Raw genomic sequence first — 25,000 nt, 5'->3', positions numbered from 1 at the left:
CACACACACACATATATATATACACACACACACACACACAGATATATGCATATATATGCACACACAGATATATATAAACACACACAAACACATTTATACTTGACAGGCTTATTTCAGTTCCTGTCAACCAAATCGAATCCACCCACAAAGGTTTGATCAACCCAGGTCTGTAGTAGTTTACTATGCAGTGAGGCAGAATACAAAACCATGTGATTGGAAAACCACACGGCCATGCCTGTACTAACAAAAAAACATTATGACTGAAAGACTGACCTTGATGCATAAATTCAACAACTTGTTTGAAGTCGTTTTCTTTAAACATTCGTGACGTTAGGGCAGGAGCTCCAATACGTATACCACTGGGTTTCAAGGCAGATTTGTCCCCAGGGCAGGTATTTTTATTGACAGCAATATTTATCTCTTCAAGGATCCTTTCAACAGAGGCACCATCCAATTGATTTGGACGTAAATCCAAAAGAACTAAATGGTTTTCAGTGCCACCTAGCAGGGAAAGAAACAGAAAAACACAGTTAACAAGATGATAGTAGTGATGATCGTGATAGTTGTGGTGTAATGGTAGGTAGTGGTGATGGAGGCAATGATAATGGCTATGGCAGTGATGATCAAATCTTTTTTATGGATTCTAGAGAATCCATAAAAATAATTCTGGAATATTAGTCATATCACAAGTAACTTTCAAAGAAAAATATGGTACTTATTTTCTACAGTTAAATCAACAAAGGAAAAGGAGAATTAAGTGCCATTCTAGATACTTGCCTAAGCTGCCATACAGTGGGATTGAACCCAGTACACTGGGGTAGCAAAGCAAACTTCTTAACTGTTCAGCCATGCCATATTGTGCTACACATATTGTATAATGAAGGACTAAATATACAAAATGATAGGATGATCACAGCATGAACAGATGAATGATGTCAACCTGAGGGTAAACAACAATAGAGAAGACAGTATAGTAGAGATATGGGCAACATGCAGTCCACAAGACCCTTCTGAATAGCAGACCTAAATAAAAAAATTACCTTTAATTTAATTTTAGTAGTGCAGCCTGCTAGATAATGTGCCATGTCTCATGCGGCCTGCTTCTCAAATAAGTTGTCCAAGCTTGGCATAGAGATTATACCATGTTCACACACTCAGCATCCCATATGATTTGTAACATTATGCTAGAATATGCAGCATAATTTGCATATAGCGCAATGGAATAACTGAGTAGAATTATGCTACTTCATTCATCTGACTAGCTGCTTATTATAGGTTTGCTGAACCAGAGGTGAACTATGGCTACACAACACTAAAATAATAAGAGAAACAAAAAATATTCATGGATCCCACTAGTTCTGATTAATGGATTAATCAATAGATGAGAAACATTCTCCTTAAATAATGAACATTACTGGGTTCAGTTCAGTCAGTTCTGCTCAAAAAGTAATGCAAATAGAAATATCCATGTGTGTAAAATGGTTTGGAATAAAAAACAAATTTTTTAAAAAGATATACCTGTGGACAGAGTGTAACCTCGTGCTATAAATTCTTCTGCCATTACATGAGCATTACACAGAACTTGCTTTTGGTACTGAACAAATTCTTCTGTTTTAGCTTGCTTCAGTGCAACAGCCAATGCTAGAAAATAATAGAAATATTCCAATATTATCAAGGTTTTGCTGAAAAGTAAAATGAATATAGAAAACAGAAGGTTTATGTTATTTAGTTTTAGCAGTAACAGTCCAGCTAAGAAGGATTTGCTAAAAGTCAGCTAAAAAGATAAATTTATACAAAATCAATTTAATACTTTTTTCACCATGGTTGAATCATTTAAATCTAATCTTTTAAGAGTTCTGTAATTTGTGTGAAGCACTGCAAAGTGTAAATGATATATTTTCAAGAAGAATATTAAGCACTGCAGATAAGTTCAGCAAAATATGTATGGTGATGCCAATAAATGAAGACAAAGACAAGATATTATCTCACCCTAGAAGGATTGTTTAATTGACTATTATATTTCAGGAAAGCTTCCCAATAATGATTGGGTATATATATATATATATATATATATATATATATATAAGCTTGACAATTTATTGTTTTCACAACATGAAACTATTAGTAGCTCGAATTTAAATCGTATGAATATTAAATGATATTTATTCCACACTGGATAAAATACATTTTTGTTGATCCTAACAATAAAAGACAAGTAAATTATCTAAGTAAACCAATAATCATTTCAGCAATGTTTTTTTTTTCTTTTAATTCTTTTAATGCAAACACAACTTAAGTAAACTCTATGTTCTATCAGACAAACTTCCTTGAAGCAATCTGAATTAAAACCTCTCATTAAAATTCAAGTTCATTTATTTTGATCAAATCATTATTTTCAAAACTGACAGATACAAAGTCAAGTATATTTCAAGAGAAATATAGCAACAAAAGGGCTAAATTCTTACCTCCAATTTGGTGATTATGTGGGCCTCCTTGTAAACCAGGAAATATAGCTTCATTAATCTTCTTCTCGAGGTCATACATAACCTTGTTGCCATTTTTAAGGACTTTTCGAACACCTGATGAATAAATACATTCCATTAGGAAAAAGCTGTCACACTTATTTCAAAGATTGGGATAAAATATGTAAAATATTAAAAATACCATACAAATTTTGGAAATACACAATTAGAAGAAATGAGACTTGATAAATTAAACAAAACACACAGATATATATATATATACACCATAAAAAGCCACGTAATTTACACACTTTTTTTTTCGCAAAAATAAAAATAAACTTTAACAGGTGCATAAATTACATGAGTAGATCATTTCCAGAATTTTTTTTTAATTGTTTTTGTTGAAAAAAAAACATACAAAACATTAAAATTCATACCGGAAGTTGACTCATTTAATGTCAGAATAGGCTTTTACAGAAAAAAATAATGGCTTAAATTCGCATAATAAAGTTGACTTTATTTTTACTGGACAGTATAATGCTTACTTTTTCTGCATAAATTTACTAAAACCATTAAATGGTTAACTAGTTTTTGAAGTCTGGAGTTCATGCTGGTAATCACAGTCTGGTCATATTTTACATTGCTTGGAGTTTCTACTTATTCCAGTGGAGCACATATTTAATTTCTCCTTCGCAGCAAACGATTCATAAGTTCTGTCCATACTGACAATAACGGTAATGAAAATTTTAAGGTTTGCTTGACATTTTATAAGTGTGAAAAGGATTAAAATTTCAAGACTCCGTATCACAGGTTTGGACAAAAATAGGCAGAAAAGATTTCTGTTTACATAATCAGTTTGATCAGTCACCTTCCCCTGTTGGTTGAGTAAAGTGTCATCCAAGCTGATGTTTATTGGTAATTAAACTTAATTTGTGAGTATTTATCAGCTTTGTTTTTGTTGGTAATTCTTAACAACTTTTCCTGTGATCATGATTTCAGAAGACATACAACGGTATGCTAAAGATCGGACATAATCTCTTGTGGGAAAGAAATGTAAAATAGAATTTATTATAAACATCACAAACACTTTGTAATTTAATACCTTTTAATGTGATACCTGTTAAACAGAAATTATTTTTATTTAAAGGAAATTTAATAAAATCTAGGAGTGGCTGTGTGGTAAGTAGCTTGCTTACCAACCGCATGGTTACGGGTTCAGTCCCACTTGGGCAAGTGTTTTCTACTATAGCCTCAGGCCGACCAGAGCCTAGTGAGTAGATATGGTAGACAGAAACTGAAAGAAGCCAGTCGTATATACATACATACATACATACATGTGTGTGTGTGTGTGTGTGTGTGTGTGTGTGTGTGTGTGTGTGTGTGTGTGTGTGTGTGTGTGTGTGTGTGTGTGCCTGTGTTTGTCACCCCCACCAACATCGTTTGACAACCGATGCTGGTGTGTTTACGTCTCCGTAACTTAGCAGTTCGGCAAAAGAGACCAATAGAATAAGTACTAGGCTTACAGAGAATAAGTCCTGGGGTTGATTTGTTCGACTAAAGGCGGTGCTCCAGCATGGCTGCAGTCAAATGACTGAAACAAGTATAAGTGAAATTATGCTAAATACAACTAAATTGGAAACCTTTTTCCCTTGGCTATATCGGCAATTCTGAAAACTTTTAGGTGTGAATTTTACATAAGTAGAAGCTTTTTTTGTAACAAATTATATCCTGAACATCATCTGCGTAAATTACACAGGTGCACAAATTACATGGGTTTTTACAGTATATATATATATATATATATATATATATAATATATATATATATATATAGCTGCCAGTACCACCTGACTGGCCCTCATGCTGGTGGCACGTAAAAGCACCCACTACACTCTTGGAGTGGTTGGCATTAGGAAAGACATCCAGCTGTAGAAACTTTGCCAGATCAGATTGGAGCTTGGTGCAGCCTTCTGGCTTGCCAGCCCTCAGTCAAACCATCCAACCCATGCCAGCATGGAAAGTGGACATTAAATGACGACGATGATGATATATATATATATATATTTAGTAGAAGTAAGGCGGTGAGCTGGCATTATCAGCATTTCGCCTGTCTTCACGTTCTGAGTTCAACTTCCGCAAAGGTCAACTTTGCCTTTCATCCTTCCAGTATAGATAAAATAAATACCAGTCGAGTACTGGGGTAGAGATAATCAACTTTCCTCAAAATTGCTGGCCTTGTGCCAAAATTTGAAACCAATATTTAGCAGAAGTAACAAAGTGACTCAAGGTCTGAGAGTCTCATGCACTGGCACATACATACAGGGTGTGGTGAATAAACTGTCATCTAAATTACACAAAAATGAAAATAACACTGACATCTCATTTTAACATATACTTACTATAAATTACATAAAAATATCTTGTAATACTGAAGACTATATTGTTCAATAAAATTGCCTTTGGCTTCAACTACTACCTCCAAATAATTTCGGAATCTCCTGCAACTCTTCTGGACGGTCTCCTTGTTTAAGTTGGTGAATGCTGCCATAATCCTTGCCTTCAGTTCATCTTTGGTGTTACAAGGAGGTTGCAGTCTGGGGAGTTAGGTGGCTAGATGTTAGAGGTGATGTGGTCACAGAAATTGTCTGACTGCCATGACTGGGTTCTCCTGCTTGTGTGGCATGGTACAGAGTCCTGTTGCCAGACAAGCGTCTTCCAGAGCCATCCACTTGATACAGGGCAGCACTACTTCCGCCAATTACTTGACCATGTGGTAGACTGAACTGACATGAAGATGGATGCGATCAACCATCTTGGAGGTGTCAGTGTTGATGGAAACATGGTTCTGAGCCAGAAGGAAAGGGCTGTGACGTCATTGGTCAAGGGACATGACCAGAACAGTAAGGGGTGAGAGAGGAAGTGAGGGAAAGAAGACCAGGGTCATCCTCTTTTGCCGTGGATGCTCACGACAAACAGACATGAGGCGGCGAGCTGATAGAGACATGCTCAAGAACATGTTCCTATCAGTGTCATGCTATAGTGTCATACTATAGCCTGGTTCAGGAATCGACCTCACCTCATGATTGTGAGCCCAACACTAAACACATGTGCTTTCACTACCACACTGCCATATGTATGTGTGTGCACATGCACCCACACGCATACACACATTTATATATGAGGTGCAGTAGCAGTGGTTTTAAAAATTTAATAAAAAGCTGCAAGTATATGAGTTAATTATTAACTGCAATAGTTAGGTTATGTCACATGATAAAGCTACATGACACATTTCATTTCAGTCTGATTGACTAAAAAAAACAGATACCACATTTCAGACAGCTTGCAATCTTATTATTCCATACATTTGCCTCTCTAGAGTTTCTGGAGATTTCTGAAGAAAATACTGAATGCAACCACTTTCTTCCAAATTAGAAGCAAAATAGCCAATAATATATGGCATAGGGCTTTCAAATCAAATCTGAAATGGGAAGTTTTCTGTATCTATGGACAATATATTTAATCTTATATAATCCTAACTTATTCATTCTACTACTCATTTAGTTTTCAGAAATAGGCACTAGAACATCTGATAATATCCCAAAAGATTGGTATCAGAGAAAATCTACTTGGAACTGGAGCAAAGTGCCAAAGCTTAATACTTTCGATACCAACCCACCTGAGACCACACTTGGTTCTATGCTACAAACTTTCTGTTTTAACACTTCTGTTACCTTTGTTATTTCTGCCTTTGTTTCAATTAATTTTGAAAGTAATGAAGAATTTAGTAAAATATCTTTGTCATTATGAAGCTGGTGTTTGGAACATAATCTAACATGAAGTTTGTACCATAAAAACAATGGTGGTTTCAGGCAGGTTGGTATCAAAAGGGTTAAAGTGTTCTAAATTAAAACCTAATATCAAAACAGTTTAATAATGACAAAGTTATTTTACTAAATTCATTACTTTCAGAATTAACTGCAAGACAGTATTTCAACAGATATATAGTAACAAAAGAGTTACAAAGAAACCACAAGATTTTAAAGATTTACAAAAGTAAACTATACATATTCTTCATTCAAGCATGCTAAAAATTCCATAGAAATTTTATAAGTAGAGATGCTACAGATTAAGATGTTAGATGACTGCAGGGTGCTGCCATTAAATAAAATTGTTGAAAAACACTGCATTAAATCAGTAGTGATGAAAGTGCAAGGTGTTCTCTGAATAAAATGTGTGAAAGCAAGTTTTGTTTCATTATTAGTTGATTATTTTTGGCCTAAGGCTAAACAATACAATGTATTTATATAATATGACAATTGCTGGTTTATAAGTGAAACTAATTAAAGACAACTAACTTCTTAAAATATTCCTGCAAATCAAAATCTGAAGTGTTCAAAGAAAATATTCATTCATGCCAAAAGGAAACTTGAAGTAAAGAAGAACTACATCATTATCAATATCATAACCATGATCATCATCACTAATACCACTACCACTCAATCACAACCACCACCACCATCCCCACCAGCATCAATGGTAGTAACTTGCATATTTTTTTAATCCACTATGCTACCAAATAATCACACACACTTACAAACACTATATGCACACAAGCATGCATTCTGCACACACTGACACACACAAGCATGCATGTAAACGTTTTTCACACACACAAGTTATTTTCTTTATATTTTATTCTTTTCAACTGAGGTTTTCTTTCAACTTTTTAAGTACATTTTTCTTTTCCTCTCATTAAACAAACGAACTACAAAGAGGCGGCAGATGTAGAGTGCTACATAACAAAGAGGTAATTTTGGTTTTATTTTTAACAAAACTAAAAGAATGACTACCAATTTGATAACTGACAGTGGAACATTGGTAAAGTGGCTGAGTAATCAGAATTCTGAACAAAGTTCAGGGTTCAAATCTGTTGGAAGCATTTTAATCACCAACACTATCATTATCATTTAATGTTTGTATTCTGGTAACATGTAAGAGGCAATCATGCTGGTAACATGTAAAAGCATCCATGCCAGTGACACGTGAAAGGCACCCGAGTCAGTGACACATAAGAAGCACCCAGTACACTTTATGGAGTGGCTGGCATTAGGAAAGGCATCTAGCAGTAGAAACTAAACCCAAACAGACTGGAGCCTGATGCATATCTCTGGCTTACCAGTTCCAGTCAAACCGTCTAACCCATGCCAGCATGGAAATGCTGATGGTGATTCCATATTCACATGGGTTGGATGGTTCAGCAGGATCCAATGAGCCAGAGGACTGCACTGAACTCAGATATCTGCTTTGGCATGGTTACTATGGCTACATACCCTTCCTAATACCAACCATTTTATAAAGTGTACTGTGCTTATTTCATGATGTCAACACTAGTGAGTTCACTATGCAGCCTGAGTGGGGGTGCACTACTGAGTGAGGTGGTTTTGCACAGTGTGTTGAGAAGCTAAAGTATGGTAGAGGGACAGGAGCAAGGGCCTTGCTGTAGAGGAGACACATAGCTACTCCAAAGGAATGGAGATATGGGTTTAGGATGTACATTCATGGTACAAGGTGGATAAAGAGAGGATAGGGACTGATAATTGAGGATGGTTGGGTGGGTAGGTTCACAAGACTGTGAAAGGAAAATGATTGACAGAGATGGGGATAGAATGTAGTGAATGGTGAATATGGGTGGAGACACATTCAAGAGTGAATCTCAGTATGAGAGGAAAGGTAAAGGAACAGAAAAGTAAGTCAAAAAGGAAGAGGAACAACATTTAATGTCTTTGTTCCATGCAGACATGATTTTTACAGTTTAACATAATCCAACAGATCCAAGGATTGCATCATGCCCCACCATCTTTAGCATGTTTTCTATGGCTGGATACCCTTCCTAACACTAACCACTTTACAGCATGTACTGGATGCTTTTTTTTTTTTGTGCCACCTGTGCTAATGAGGTCACCATGCAGGGATGATGTGAAATGGAGGAGAGACAAGATGTGCAGTAACAGATACAGAGGTCACAAGCAGATAGAGATCTAAGAAAATCAAATTATAAAAAGAGATTTTTTAAGGGCTGGTGTAATACAAATAATGAAAATAAATTGGCTGTTCAAATCCTGTCGAGATCAACATTGTTTTCATCCTTTGAGGGTCAATAAAATAAAATACCAGTCAAAACCAAAGATTAATTAAATATTCCCATAACATATCCAAGAAATGAAAGGAATAATAATAAAAATACTAAACTTATATCTCCATCCACTATATTCTTCAATTCAGTGCTGGTTTTAGACACTAGAGTAATCCCTCAACTATTGCAGGTGTTACGTTCCAAAATCGCCACAATAGGTAAAAATCCACTAAGTAGAGGCAGAACTGTATATTTTATCATTTTATAATTTATATATATTTATTTTTTTATTTTTATACATTTAAGCTTTTAAAAACTCTCTCCCACACTCTTAGGAGTACCCGTGTCTTCTCTTTTTTTTTCATGTCGAGGAGTCTCACCTTCGCTGTACTTGGGTTCACAGCCAGAAGCCTTAGAAGGTGCAGAACGTTTGAGCAACAGCGTAGGGCTTAAATTCACAATTTTACACACAAATGCAAAACATCACACACTTGCCTCCCAAGTTTCATTTTCAATACAGTATGTGTGATTCTTCGTTTATTCATCTACAGCACACTACGTATTTTCTTTTAATATATCTTAATTAATGTATTATACAGTGCAGTACCATACTATATTTTTATTTATTAATTTATTGATTTTTAGGCATGAAAATGCTTATTTTACCACAGAAATAATTCAAATCTAAACAAGTATAAATACCTATCGGCTGCAGAAACCTGCAATATACTGAGGAGTCTGCAATATAAATTTACATATATTAGCCAGAAAAATCTGTGATGTACTGAGGGCACGATAGGTGAATATGGCAAATGATTACTGTAATCGCAGTAAATGAACCAAAGCATGTAAATCTGCTGCAAACTGTGTAAAGACATGCAGCTGCAACCAGATTGATACCTTCTGTCATATCTTGAATGTATTGCTTCTCTGGGTATCAACACACTAAAATTACAGCGAGAGGCCCACAAGATTATCCACCATCTTTCCAACAACTGGCTACCTTTTTAAATTCAATATCTCTAGAACTCATAGACAAAATCAAAGCAAGAAAAAAACAGTACAGCATCCATAATTTTCAGAAATAATTTTTCAAGCTCAGAATTGTTAAAGCATGGAATAAACTACTTGTGTCAGTTGTTAGCTTTTCAGAGACAACATCCTTCAAAAATTCTATGCTCCCCAAACTTTGCTAAAACTACTTCTGACAAGCCAATGTATACTTTCCTTTTTAGGGCTCTTTTACTGTTCACTTTTATGTCTTTTTGTTCAATTCTGTGTACTCTGCATGTACTTCTAGCTTTCATTGCTATCTTCTTTACTTAATTTATGTCTGGTTTCTATCTCCTCTTTTATACTTTTCTGAAAGTAACTAGCAGAATAGTTAGCACACTAGACAAAATGCTTAATGGCATTTCTTCTGGGTCTTACTTTCTGAGTTCAAATTCTGCCAAGATTAACTTTGCCTTTCATCATTTCAGGGTCAATGAAACAAGTACCAGTCAAGTACTGGGATCAATGTAATTAAGCAGCCCCTCCCCTAAAATGTTAGGCCTTGTCCTTATAATAGAAAAAATTATTATTATTAAGATGGTGACCTGGCAGAATTGTTAGCACACTGGGCAAAATGCTTAGTAGTATTTCACCCAGCCATACATTCTGAGTTCAAATTCTGCGAGGATCAACCTTGCCTTTTGTCCTTTCAAGGTCAATAAAATAAGTACGCATTGAGCACTGGGGTCAATGTAATTGACTTACCCACTCCCCAGAAACTGCTGGCCTTGTGCCAAAATTTGAAACCATTATTGCTATTTGCCCAACTAATTTGACATTTGTCCTTCCTCTATGCCCTACATGCAACACATTTTCCAATCAATCTGTATTTCATAAACTGCAACCACCCAGAACTCACATTTTCCCTTAAGATAGTAACTGGCAGATAACTCAAGTAGAAGAGTAACTCCAAGAGATCCTGTATAAGCTCTGCATTTTGCCGTTCTTCCTTATTATAAACTGCAAAATCAGGAGTGGAAACCAGAAAGGAAACAGAAACTCACCTTTTCTGTAAAAAATCATCCCTGATCGAGGACCTCTGAGGGATTTGTGTGTTGTAGTGGTAACAATATCACAATGTTCAAAAGGACTAGGGACCACACCAGCAGCCACCAAGCCACTGATGTGTGCCATATCTGCCATCAGGAGACAGTCAACAGAATTGCTGATCTTCCGAAACCTGGCATAATCAAGATGTCGGGAGTAACAGCTTACACCTAGAAATAACAAAACAAATGATAGTTATATGTGTGCATGAGACTGTGTCCATTTGCACGTGTAAGTGTGCAGACATATACATGAATTTCCATGTTAGTGTATATGCATGTATATAAATGAATATGCATGCATGTACAAGAGCATGTGTGCAAGCCTTTGTGGGTATGGGTGTCAGTAAGTGAATGCGTGAGATCAAGTGAGTGAGTGAATGCGTGAGATCAGGTGAGTAAATGCATGAGATAGAGTGAGTGACTGCATGTGAGTGAGTGAGAGAATGCGTGAGATTGAGTGGATGAGTGAATGCATGAGATTGAGTGGATGAGTGAATGCATGAGATTGAGTGGATGAGTGAATGCATGAGATTGAGTGGATGAGTGAATGCATGAGATTGAGTGGATGAGTGAATGCATGAGATTGAGTGGATGAGTGAATGCATGAGATTGAGTGGATGAGTGAATGCATGAGATTGAGTGGATGAGTGAATGCATGAGATTGAGTGGATGAGTGAATGCATGAGATTGAGTGGATGAGTGAATGCATGAGATTGAGTGGATGAGTGAATGCATGAGATTGAGTGGATGAGTGAATGCATGAGATTGAGTGGATGAGTGAATGCATGAGATTGAGTGGATGAGTGAATGCATGAGATTGAGTGGATGAGTGAATGCATGAGATTGAGTGGATGAGTGAATGCATGAGATTGAGTGGATGAGTGAATGCATGATATTGAGTGGATGAGTGAATGCATGAGATTGAGTGGATGAGTGAATGCATGAGATTGAGTGGATGAGTGAGTGAGAGAATGAGTGAGATTGAGTGAGTGAGAGAATGAGTGAGATTGAGTGAGTGAGAGAATGAGTGAGATTGAGTGAGAAAATGCATGAAATCGAGTGAGTGAGAAAATGGGTGAAATCGAGTGAGTGAATATGTGAGATCAAGTGACAATGTGTGAGGTCAAGTGATTGAGTGAATGGGTGAGGTTGAGCAAGTGAGTGAATGCATGAGGCCGAGTGCGTGAGTGAACGCATGAGGTCGAGCGAGTGAGTGAATGAGTGAATGATTGAGATTGAGTGAGAGAATGCGTGAGATCAAGAGAGTGAGAGAATGCGTGAGATCAAGTGAGTGAATGCATGAGAGTGAGTGAATGCATGTGAGAATTAGTGAGAGTGAATGCGTGAGAGTGCATCTATGTATATGTATAGTACTACTAAACAGATTTCAAGAAATATTCTTCAAAGATTGTCTGCCCAGTTGAACCCGCAGAAATGCTAAAATGAACAGCTGGTTTTGTTCATTAATTTCTGTAAAAAAATTTTATTTACTTGGTTTAAAGTGAAAGAGAGAGAGAGAGAGAGAGAGAGTGAAGGGGTGTGTTGTCATGTATATGTACATACATAAATATGCATACATCTTTTTTGTATGTATGTGTGCATGTGAGAGAGAGAAGGGGGTGAGTGACACTTAGACATTACTATCTGTCTCACACATACCTACAAAAAAGATGTATGCATATGTATTTATGTATGTACGTATACATGACAACAAACCCCTTCACTCACTCACTCCCTCTAAAACCCCCATTTATAAAAAATCTCACTTGCTTAGTAAATATTTCTTTAGCGAATGAAAACTTGAAATAAAAACATGAAAATAGAGAGTGGGACCTCGCAAATGAAAACGAAAAATTTCACCTGCAATGAATTAATATTGTTTAGATAGTCGCTACGTCAATACTGGAAGCTGACATTGAAAAACCTTTTTAAAGAAGTGAATCATATATATATAAAGCAATATTTATTTTTAATAAAAAAATAAAATGTATCTGAGGTCAAATTATTTATGCATCCCAAGACTGGAACCAATTCGCACGGCCGTTTTCATGTGAAAAGCGAATACACACACACACAGGTCTATTTTATATAATAGATATAGTGGTGTGTGTGTGTGTATATATATATATATATATATATATAAATAAATAAAAATAGTAGTTCCATGTGTGTGTATACACAACACTTAGAATCAATTTACAAAATAATTTCTAACTTGTACACAACAATTTATGACAAACAACTTCCACAGAAAAAGTATTGAGAATCATATCTCAAGCACTCTCACCACCATTCCTCTAAGAAATGTTCTATGAATATGTGCTAGCACTGTCTTTCAAAATGGCTTCCTTGTCTCTTAAACAACAATTACAGATTCCCAAATCTCTTGTCAGTTTTGGATGATTTGAGAAATAATGAAAAGATTTGATATACATCATCATCATCATCGTTTAACGTCCGTTCTCCATGCTAGCATGGGTTGGACAGTTCGACCGGGGATCTGGGAAGCCAGAAGGCTGCACCAGGCTCCGGTCTTATCTGGCAATGTTTCTACAGCTGGAAGCCCTTCCTAACGCTACATGCATTATTATTTTCTATATATCAAATCTTTTCATTATTTCTCATTATCGGTGACATCATTTTCATGTCCACTTTTCCATGCTTGCATGGATCAGGCAGCATGCATCAAAGCAGGATTATCCTTCCTGATACTAACACTTAGAGGTTTCCAAGTGATGGTAATATTTCCCCATAGTCAAACATGTTTCTATGGGGGATAGAAAACAAATTACACCACTTATATGATAGTGAAACTCCTTTACAACTACAGCATACTGTTGACTCTTAAGTATTTAAATCAACCATTTCCGGCCCAGCAATTCTTCCTGTTTTATATTCAAACTGGCTAGATTCAGCCTCTTAAATTTACACTACAATATCATTTTAAAAATAAACAATCACATCATTGAAATCTTAACACTAAAATACAATGCATAAGTAATTTGAAATAATGTGAATAAATAAGCATTACACCTGAGTAATCTGAATGCTAAATGGTTAAGACAAGGGAACACGTTGTTCACTTATAAATACATATGTCTATATAAGTGTATGTATGTACGTGTGTGTGTCTGTGTGTACACACACACACACACACACACAACAGATTTCTTTTCAGTTTCCATTTACCAAATACACTCACAAAGATTTGTTTGCCCCAAGGATATAGGAGACACTTGCCCAAGTGCCATGCAGTGGAACTGAATCCAAAGTCATGTGGTTAGTAATCTTACATAGACTAAAACAAAAACCCAGACACACACATGATAGGCTTCCAAACAGTTTCTATTTACCAAGAACACTTCCCTAAATGTTGTGTGCAATGAGACTAAAAACAAAACCAACATGTGGTTGCAAAGCAAGCTTGTTAACCACACAGCTAAGCCAGCACTTAATAGATCTCTGCATGTGTAGTGAAACAGTTTCTGCAATATATACACACTTCATTTTGGAGGCTCTGATGAAGCTATAAGGTGATGCACAAGTCCTCAGATCTGAGTGCACTGCACCTTATAGCAGAAACAGCTGTAAGCTAATGTAGTCAGTTACATAATTCCTGTTCCTTTGTCATTCCATAAATTTATTTTATACTCTGTACTCAAATGACACTTTATTCTGAAGCATATGTATATTGAGTTCTAATACTATGTTATTAGTACTGCTATACCAAAGCAAAATCATAATATATATATATATATCGGTTATAAAATGAGATAGGGGTTGAAAATTCAACCCACCATGGGATAACATATATCCAATATACTGCTAGAGAGGTACCCAAGTCCAATATGTAGAATAACTGTGTTTGTTAATGTATTTTTTTTTTTTTTTTTTTTTTTATATGTACTTGTTTCAGTCATTTGACTGCGGCCATGCTGGAGCACCGCCTTTTAGAGTGGTGAAAGAGTACAGCAGGGATCACCACCTCCTGCCGGAGCCTCGTGAAGCTTTTAGGTGTTTTCGCTCAATAAACACACACAACGCCCGGTCTGGGAATCGAAACCGCGATCCTCCGACCGCAAGTCCGCTGCCCTAACCACTAGGCCATTGCGCCTCCACAATATTGATATATTTTGTTTATTTTGTATTATTGTATTAATGAGTATATATATATGTGTAGTATGATGAGTGTCTATGCACACGTTTTTATATTTTATATTTTTATATTTATATGTAAAAAAATTTTTTCACACTTATAATAAATTAAATTCTCTGAAGAGGCCGTGGGACATCCTTGTTAATGTCTCAATTATACCTGCCTTATATGGCTTATAGGTTAAATGAGGCATACTTGTCCTTACGACCGAAACAGCTGTCAGATATGATATAATTATATATTATATTTCTATTTCCTTGTCTAATTATATTTACAATATATTTTGTATAATGCCTTTGCTGTTATGTAATGGTGTAATAAAGTATTGATTGGGTATCATCTGATGGTTGATGTTTGATTGATTTAAGTATGTTTCTCCATTTTCTAATTTTGTATATATATATACCCTTGTGAAGACCTGTTGAGGCAAGTGAAAATCAAACCAAATCAAAATAGATGAACATCAATGGAATTTGTATCTTTGTGGTTCCAGTACCGGTGGCACACAAGAAAACCATCCGAACGTGGCCGTAGCCAGTACCGCATCGACTGGCCTCCGTGCTGTGGGCACAACAAACACCATCTGATTGTGGCCGTTCGCCAGCCTCATCTGGCACCTGTGTCGGTGGCACAAAAAACACCATCCGAAGACCCGGCGACGTAGTCAGTCCACCTGTGCATACCTTCCCTCTTATGACACTTGTGAAGACCTGTTGAGGCAAGTGTGTGACACTTGTGAAGACCTGTTGAGGCAGAGGCAAGTGTGTGACACTTGTGAAGACCTGTTGAGGCAGAGGCAAGTGTGTGACACTTGTGGAGACCTGTTGAGGCAAGTGTGTGACACGTGTGACACTTGTGAAGACCTGTTGAGGCAAGTGAAAATCAAACCAAATCAAAATAGATGAACATCAATGAAATTTGTATCTTTGTGGTTCCAGTACCGGTGGCACACAAGAAAACCATCCGATCGTGGCCGTTCGCCAGCCTCATCTGGCACCTGTGTCGGTGGCACATAAAAACACCATCCGAAGACCCGGCGACGTAGTCAGTCCACCTGTGCATACCTTCCTTCTTATGACACTTGTGAAGACCTGTTGAGGCAAGTGTGTGACACTTGTGAAGACCTGTTGAGGCAGAGGCAAGTGTGTGACACTTTGTGAAGACCTGTTGAGGCAGAGGCAAGTGTGTGACACTTGTGGAGACCTGTTGAGGCAAGTGTGTGACACGTGTGACACTTGTGAAGAGCTGTTGAGGCAAGTGAAAATCAAACCAAATCAAAATAGATGAACATCAATGGAATTTGTATCTTTGTGGTTCCAGTACCGGTGGCACACAAGAAAACCATCCGATCGTGGCCGTTCGCCAGCCTCATCTGGCACCTGTGTCGGTGGCACAAAAAACACCATCCGAAGACCCGGCGACGTAGTCAGTCCACCTGTGCATACCTTCCTACTTATGACACTTGTGAAGACCTGTTGAGGCAAGTGTGTGACACTTGTGTAGACCTGTTGAGGCAAGTGAAAATCAAATCAAATCAAATCAAATCAAACCAAATCAAAATAGATGAACATCAATGGAATTTGTATCTTTGTGGTACCAGTACCGGTGGCACACAAGAAACACCATCCGAACGTGGCCGTAGCCAGTACCGCATCGACTGGCCTCTGTGATGTGGGCACATAACAAACACCATCCGATCGTGGCCGTCCGCCAGCCTCATCTGGCACCTGTGTCGGTGGCACATAAAAACACCAACCGAAGACCCGGCAAGACTAGTCAGGCCATAACCCGTGGCCCCTACTTGGGACGTAGTCAGTCCACCTGTGCATACCTTCCTTCCTTCTTGTGACACTTGTGAAGACCTGTGAAGACCTGTTGAGGCAAGTGAAAATCAAATCAAATCAAATCAAAATAGATGAACATCAATGGAATTTGTATCTTTGTGGTACCAGTGCCGGTGGCACACAAGAAAACCATCCGAACGTGGCCGTAGCCAGTACCGCATCGACTGGCCTCCGTGCTGTGGGCACGCAACAAACACCATCCGATCGTGGCCATTCGCCAGCCTCATCTGGCACCTGTGTCGGTGGCACATAAAAACACCATCCGAAGACCCGGCAAGACTAGTCAGGCCATAACCCGTGGCCCCTACCTGGGACGTAGTCAGTCCACCTGTGCATACCTTCCTTCTTGTGACACTTGTGAAGACCTGTTGAGGCAAGTGAAAATTAAATCAAATCAAAACAAATCAAAATAGATGAACATCAATGGAATTTGTATCTTTGTGGTACCAGTGCCGGTGGCACACAAGAAAATTATCCGAACGTGGCCGTAGCCAGTACCGCATAGACTGGCCTCCGTGCTTTGGGGACGTAACAAACACCATCCGATCGTGGCCGTCCGCCAGCCTCATCTGGCACCTGTGTCGGTGGCACATAAAAACACCATCCGAGCGTGGCCGTCTGCCAGCCTCGTCTGGCACCTGTGTCGGTGGCACATAAAAACACCATCCGAGCGTCGCCGTTCGCCAGCCTCGTCTGGCACCTGTGTCGGTGGCACATAAAATCACCCACTACACTCTCGGAGTGGTTGGCGTTAGGAAGGGCATCCAGCTGTAGAAACACTGCCAGATCTGACTGGCCTGGTGCAGCCTTCGGGCTCCCCAGACTCCAGTTAAACCGTCCAACCCATGCTAGCATGGAAAACGGACGCTAAATGATGATGATGATATATATATATATATATATATATATATATATATATATATATGAAAGCTGGTGAATACCCAAGAGGAAAGGTTCATTTTCCCTAGGAAATCATCCGTGATGTAAATATTTGAAAATATTTGTGTGCACATGCATTTATATTTTCTTCTTGTTTGCATGTTGATTAAAAGCAAAGTCACTCTTCATATGAAATGGCATCTGTTTACAGTCTTCCAACCAATGAGTTCTTTCTGCTCCAAGAACTAGGAGAAATATTACCTCACGTGGAAACGGAAAGAACATTGAACCCTAGAAAAAAACTGCTGCCACAAGTTTCACCTGATTTGTGCAATCATAGAAAAGTGCACATTAAGTGCAGGCATGGCTCTGTTTATAAGAAATTTGCTTCCCACCCACGTGATTCCAAATTCAGTCCCACTGTGTGGCACATCTGGCAAGTGTTTTCTACTATAGCCTCAGGCCAACCAAAGCCTTGTGAATGAATTTGGTAGACAGAAATTAAAAGAAGCCCATTGTATATATATCTCACTGTGTGTGTGTGTGTGTGTGTGTGTCTTTCAATCTGTTTGCCCCCCATCACCACTTAACAGTGTTGATTTGTTTACATACCTGTAACTTAGCAATTTGGCAAACAAGATTGATAGCATAAGTACCAGGCTTAAAAAAATAGGTATTGGGGCTGGTTGATTTGCTCAACTTAAAAAAACATGGCTGTGCCCCAGCATAACAGCAGTCTAATGACTGAAACAAGTAAAAGATTAATACAATGATGATGGCATGCATTCTTATTTGTATGTGTAGTTAGATATAAACGTGCTTGTTTGTTAGAAATCATACGTGGACATATTTTTGTGTAGACAGCATGACAACTCTCACATATAGGCTCAAAATAATATTAGAAATATTAAACACAAAAGGAACCTAATATGACTTTCATATTTTACTCTATGGATGGATTTAATATTTGTACAAGCTCAAGCTATTTCTCATACATTTTGTAATATAAGCTTGTTGAGAAATAGTTATTAACTATGGGATATTTGCTCTGCTTATTTCTATTAGCCATGGTTTATTTTGGCACCGTGTGTGTGTTGTATGCATATAAAACTAACTAACTCTCTCTCTCTCTCTCTCTATATATATATATATATATATATATATAAATATATTAAAGAATAAACACATCTATATAAGAAATATTCTCATATATCATAAGCATAACTAGTTTGGAACTTCACTTTCCAACCATGCAGCTTAGGATTCAGACCCACTGCGTTGCCAGCACTTTAGCCTGGGAAAGATTTAGTCAAATAAATTTCCCCTCACCCTCCAGTACTTAAGGCTGATACTTATTCTATCGGTCTTTTGCCAAATTTCTGAGTTACAGAGATACAAACAAACCAACACTGGTTGTCAATCAGTGGTGTGGTTTCTTTCAGTTTCTGGTGGGGTGGGAGGGTTATACGCCTTGCCTTCACTTTGCACAATGGTTGTTAATGAGTGTCAATGTCATGAAAGCTGTCTTTTGTTTCCAATCTTCTGTGTAAACATGTCTGGTCATGGGGAAATATAACCTCACAGGTGAGGGTTGGCGACAGGAAGAGCATTTAGCTGTAGAAAATGTGCTTTGAGAAATTTCATTCGAAGCAATGCAAACATAGTAACGTGGACATTATAACAATAATAATTGTGTGTGTGCATGAATCATTCTCTTCACATCATCATCATTTAACATCCGTTTTCCATGCTGGTATGGGTTGGACGGTTTGCCTGAAAACTGGTAAACTGTAGGGCCGCACCAGGTTCCAATCTGATTTGGCATACTTTCCACAGCTGGATGCCCTTCCTCATGCCTACCACTCCAAGAGTGTAGTGGATGCTTTTTACGTGCCACTGGCTCGGGTGCCAGTTATGAAATATCGGCACCAGCCACAACATTGCCAAAGGTCTTGGTTACTTGTTACTGCCTTCGTGAGAACCAAAGTTCAAATAGTGCTTTTTACTTGCCACCAGCATGGGTACCAATTACATGACACTGGCATCGGCCATGACACATGATGTGATTATAACAAGCAATATTGTTTGTTTCCAATCTTCCATGAAAAGTATGTCTGGCCATGGGAAATATTACCTTGTTTCATAAAAGATGTGAGTTGGTGACAAGAAGGGAATCCACCTGTAGAAAATTTGCCTAAACAAATTCCATCTGACCCATGCAAGCATGGAAAAGTGGATGAGAAACTGATGATGATGATGAACATCAAATCTCCAGCATTGCTGAATTTTACTTCATGTGATGATGATGGTGATACATCTGCAACACATTGTAATTATCAATATTCCAATATGACGCATTGCTGAAAGATGAGGTACGTTCTGTAGAAAACAGTCTCCATGATAAATTAGTTCATTTGCTTCATTAAAGCTATGTCATTAATTTGGTTAGCTAATACAGAAATATGTGCTTAATATAATTAATACAGTACCAATAGTGGTTGGGTTGTGAATATAATAAATATATATATTCAACAAATGCTTAGTGAGTGAATTTGATTAATGGGGAAACTGTTCAGAAGCATAGCATGTGTGTGTACATGTATGTATGTGCATGTATACAGGCGCATGCGCATGCATGTATATTTTCATGTGTGTGTGTGTGTACGCATGTATTATGTGTGTATGCATGCATGTATATTTTCCTGTGTGCACCTACAATTATGTGCATGTCCAAGTGCACATGTTCATATATCTGTATTTCTTGCCACTTGATAACTGGGTTTATATCTGTCACTTGGCAGTTTGGCAAAGAGAGACTGAGAAAATAAGTATCAAACTTAAAAATATATAAGCATAAGGGTCGAAATAATTGATCAAAACCCCACCCAAAGCAATACTCCAGAATAGCTGTAGTCGAATGACTGAAACAAGTAAAAGAATGAAAGCATGGATTTGTGTGGTTAAAAAGTTTACTTCCCGATTATATGGATTCAAGTTCAGTCCCATTGCTTGGCACTCTGGACAAGTATTTTCTACTTAGAGTCTCAGGCTGACCACAGTTTTATGACTGGATCTGATAGTCTATTGTTTTCCATAAATTTTTTAACATCCACTTTTCCCTGCTTGCATGGATCAGACAGAGTTTCATGAGGCAAATTTTCTGTGACTGGATACCCTTCTTGATGTCAAACCTCACTTGTTTCCAAACAAGGTAATATTTCTCTATGACCAGAACAAAAAAAACATACTAAGCAAACAGTAAAAAGCACCCAATACACAGTGTAAAGTGGTTGGTGTTAGGAAGGACATCAAGCCATAAAAACCAAGCTACGTCAGATTGGAACCTGGTGCAATTCTCCTGATTGCCAACTCAGGTCAAACTGTCCAACCCATGCATGGAAAACAGATGTTAAATAAAATTTTTAAAAATTAAAAAACGGACACCTGTACATACCTGCAACAATAAGCGATGGATTGAAGAGATGTGCATTAGTTTCAAGTGCATCATAATCAATGAGTCCAGACACAGGGTTCACTTTGTAAGGGAAGGACTCAAAGAACACCGATGTAGCAGAGACTTTTCTCTTGTTGGTCATGAAACCATGACTTAGATGTCCTCCATCAGGTAAATGAAGTCCCATGATTCGACCATGGGGTCCAACAACACCAGTGTACACAGCAAAGTTGGCAGGACAACCTGACAAGGGCTGGACATTGACACCCCATTCCTCAGGGTTCAGTTTGAAAACTTCCAAAGCTCGCTTCTGACACAAACTCTCTACTTGGTCAATGATTTCATTACCACCATAGTACCTGGCAAAGAGAATTGAAAAAAGGACATCTTTTTTTGACACCAATCCATCTGAGACCAACCATCATTCATTCTATCATACAAACTTCCAAGTCAAAATGTTCTATATCAAAACTTTCCACCAAAATTTCATGTTAATTTATGTTCCAAACACTAGCTTAATAATGAAAAAATTATTTTACTAATTTATTATTTTCAAGAACAACCAAAGCAAAGTCAGTGTATTTCAAGAGGAATATGGTAACAAAAAGATTCAACATATTGAAAGGGAAAGGAATTCATAAGACTGGGCAAAGATTTGGAGGAAAACTGGCAAGTTGCCCAACAATGCATGCCAAAGCCGTTGTCCAAGGAAACAAACTGCTTTAGAGTCAATATAACCCGGTACCAGTGTTACGATGGTAATGCAGGTGTTGCTAGCAGAAAGCAATGGGATGGCACTGATACTAGAAAGACATCTCTCCTAACCCCGTGACAGTTCCACCAAACCTGGATTGGTATTTTTTTTTTACCAACCCTGAAAAGATTAAAATCAAATCCAACTTCAGTGGGATTTGAACACAGAGCAAAGTGAGTCAGAAGAAATACCACAAAGCATTCCATCCCATGCCCTAACAACTCAGTGAATATGTCATCTTAAATATATAGAGAGAGTTTCAATAAATCTACAGGATTCTAGCAAATCAGCTGCTAAATGTCAAAACTTAAATAAGGGACAATGAATCCAATTAAAGACTTCAGTAAAATATAAATTTATATTTTAAACCAGATTTTATATATTTTTAAATAAATATAATGCTTGACAACAACAGAGAGAAGGAAACTAGGGTGTTGTAAAATTTATTAATTCTCCCAACAATTCTTAAGTTATCTGAGTGAAATGATACAGCTATAACAAGGAGAGAAACCTTCATCTCAATATGCTACGGACTACAAATCATCTTTCTTTAAATACACACAAACACATACATACATGTACACATATACATATCAGTTATTAGCCATTTCCACAAGTGAATTCTGTCAACTTTTCAATCCCATAATGTTATGTAAAAAGTTACACACGTCTGATGATTTGACAATGAGTCTTGATTATGCAATTACATTATGTAACCAATAATCACTGTGTTAATGAAACATACATAAGACAGTGTAAATAAATGTTTTGTTTTATATACTATACAGATGTATATGCGTGTGTGTGTATGTGTATATATATATATATATATATATATATATATATATATATATATATATATATATATATATATATATATTATATATATATATATATATATATATGCAAATCATCAGAGATGTGTAACTTTTTTTTTTGATAATCTATATTTAAAAAGAAAAAATTCTATGTATCTAAGAAAATTACTTGGTTCATCATGATTACCTCACTTCCATTACTTTTTAATATATATTACTGACCCCTGATATTTTTACTTAATTGATTAGGTTTTCTCCACATTATGTCTAACATATTCTTTTAATTCGACTCAATAATAACAAATCACCATCTACTAAATCTAAGAAAATTACTTATCTTGATTACTTCTCTTCCATTATTTTTAATATATCTTATTGACTCCTAATGTATGTACTTAATTAATAAGGTTTTTTTTCCACGATTATTAAATATTATGCCTACTCTTAATATATGTACTAAATAAATAAAAGTTGTTTTTTTTCTCCAAACTTAGTAAATATTAGGTCTAACATTTTCTTTTAATTCAACTTATCAAAATAATCACCACTTACTAGCCAATTATGATTATATATATTAATGGAAATGGATATATATATATTTATGTAAATGTAAAATGATTTCTATATTTTCTATTACTATATAAGATACAAATGTTTATTGAAATCATTTAGTTAATTGTCTAAAGGATATTTGCTTAGTTTTCTTGATATAAAATCAGGATGCCAGGTAGTAGTAGGCATTGAAAACTCATTAATAACCTATAATTCCCCTACCACTTAAACTTCAACATGAATAACTTTTGACACTTATTTTACCCCTTCCTATATCTATAAATAGAAAAGTTCTTTGTCTCCATCCAACCCCACTAATAGATCTAAATAACTAAAGGAAAAAATCTATAGTCAGAAGGTAAATTTTAATACTATCATGTCCTTAACAATCAAATCAACCTCTCGGTCTGTATATCTTTATAATGTCGGCAAACGAAATAGAAATAAGTATATGTATGGCCCGTTTGATGGAAGACTTTTATAAATGGCTGAAGATTGCTCAACATTTTAAAACTGATGTAATACTTACAATGTTTAATAAAATAAAGTAGCATGAAATGACCGTACCAAATTACCGAAAATATACTTGTTGCTTATTTTGATTATATATATATATATGCGGCAAAAAAGAAAATGAAGGGGATATAAAAATGCCAGTAGACATTCTCTAGGTTTCCCCCAAGGGTCTAAATGGTTAGGAGAGCCGATACATACAAGTGTCAGTTACCAATAGGTACATTATATTTTTCTTATTGAAGAAAAACCAGCACTTGAGTATTAATAATTGGGTACATTACCAGCAGTATATTGGATAAGTACTATCCCTTAGTTGGTTGACTTCCCAGCCACTAACTCTCATAGAAATATCATGCTGATGGCACGTAAAAAGCACCATTTGAGTATGATTGTTACCTGCGTCGCCTTACTGCCACTTGTGCTGGTGGCATGTGAAAAAACATTCGAGCAAGGTCATTGCTGGTGCCACTAGACTGGCCCCTGTGCAGGTGGCACATAAAAAGCATGATTTGAGCGTGGCCGCTGCCAGTGCCGCCTGACTGGCACGTAAAAGCACCCACTACACTCTCAGAGTGGTTGGCATTAGGAAGGGCATCCAGCTGTAGAAACTCTGCCAGATCAGATTGGAGTCTGGTGCAGCCATCTGGTTCACCAGGCCTCAGTCAAATCGTCCAACCCATGCTAGCATGGAAAGCGAACATTAAACAATGATGATATATATATACACACACACACACACACATATCTACATGTATGTATATACATATACACACACACACACACACACATATCTACATGTATGTGTATATATATATACTTTTTTTTTTTATTTGTTTCAGTCATTTGATTGCCGCTATGCTGGAGCACCACCATTACTCGAAGAAATCAACCCCAGCACTTATTCTTTATAAGCCTAATACTTATTCTATCTTTTGTCGAACCATTAAGTTACGGGGACGTAAACACACCAACATCAGTTGTCAAGCAATAGTGGGGGGGCAAAGAGACACATAAACATATATATATATATATACAACTTATAAATAAGGGTGTCTAATTTCGGCATATTTGGCATTAGAAATATTTTCGTTTGCCCTTATTTATAAGTTGTTTATAATTTTAACCTTTAAAAGTATTTTTTAATATGCTGTACCCTACATTAAATATATATATATATATATATATATATATATATATACATACACGACAGGCTTCTTTCAGTTTCCATGTACCAAATCCACTCACAAGGCTTTGGTCGGCCCAAGGCTATAGATGACACTTACCGAAGGTGCCACACAGTGAGACTGAACCCAGAACCATGTGGTTGGTAA

General features: G+C 36.9%; 1 protein-coding gene across 2 annotated transcripts in view; it reads right to left on the bottom strand.

Moving 5' to 3' along the window:
* LOC115232446 (serine hydroxymethyltransferase) overlaps nt 1-25,000 on the bottom strand; it is a 76,724-nt gene that overhangs the window by 19,822 nt on the left and 31,902 nt on the right. For both annotated transcript variants that reach the window (XM_029802325.2, XM_029802326.2), the window contains exons 3-7: nt 21,030-21,388; nt 10,652-10,864; nt 2,466-2,579; nt 1,519-1,641; nt 274-501 (exon numbers count right to left, since the gene is read on the bottom strand). In XM_029802325.2, the coding sequence (XP_029658185.1) occupies nt 274-501; nt 1,519-1,641; nt 2,466-2,579; nt 10,652-10,864; nt 21,030-21,388 (1,037 nt within the window). The remainder of the gene's footprint in view (nt 1-273; nt 502-1,518; nt 1,642-2,465; nt 2,580-10,651; nt 10,865-21,029; nt 21,389-25,000) is intronic.

Source organism: Octopus sinensis, linkage group LG2, assembly GCF_006345805.1.
Source record: "Octopus sinensis linkage group LG2, ASM634580v1, whole genome shotgun sequence".
NCBI lineage: Eukaryota > Metazoa > Mollusca > Cephalopoda > Octopoda > Octopodidae > Octopus > Octopus sinensis.
The sequence above is the reverse complement of the archived record's forward strand: the minus strand, read 5'-3'. Positions and strand labels throughout refer to the sequence as shown.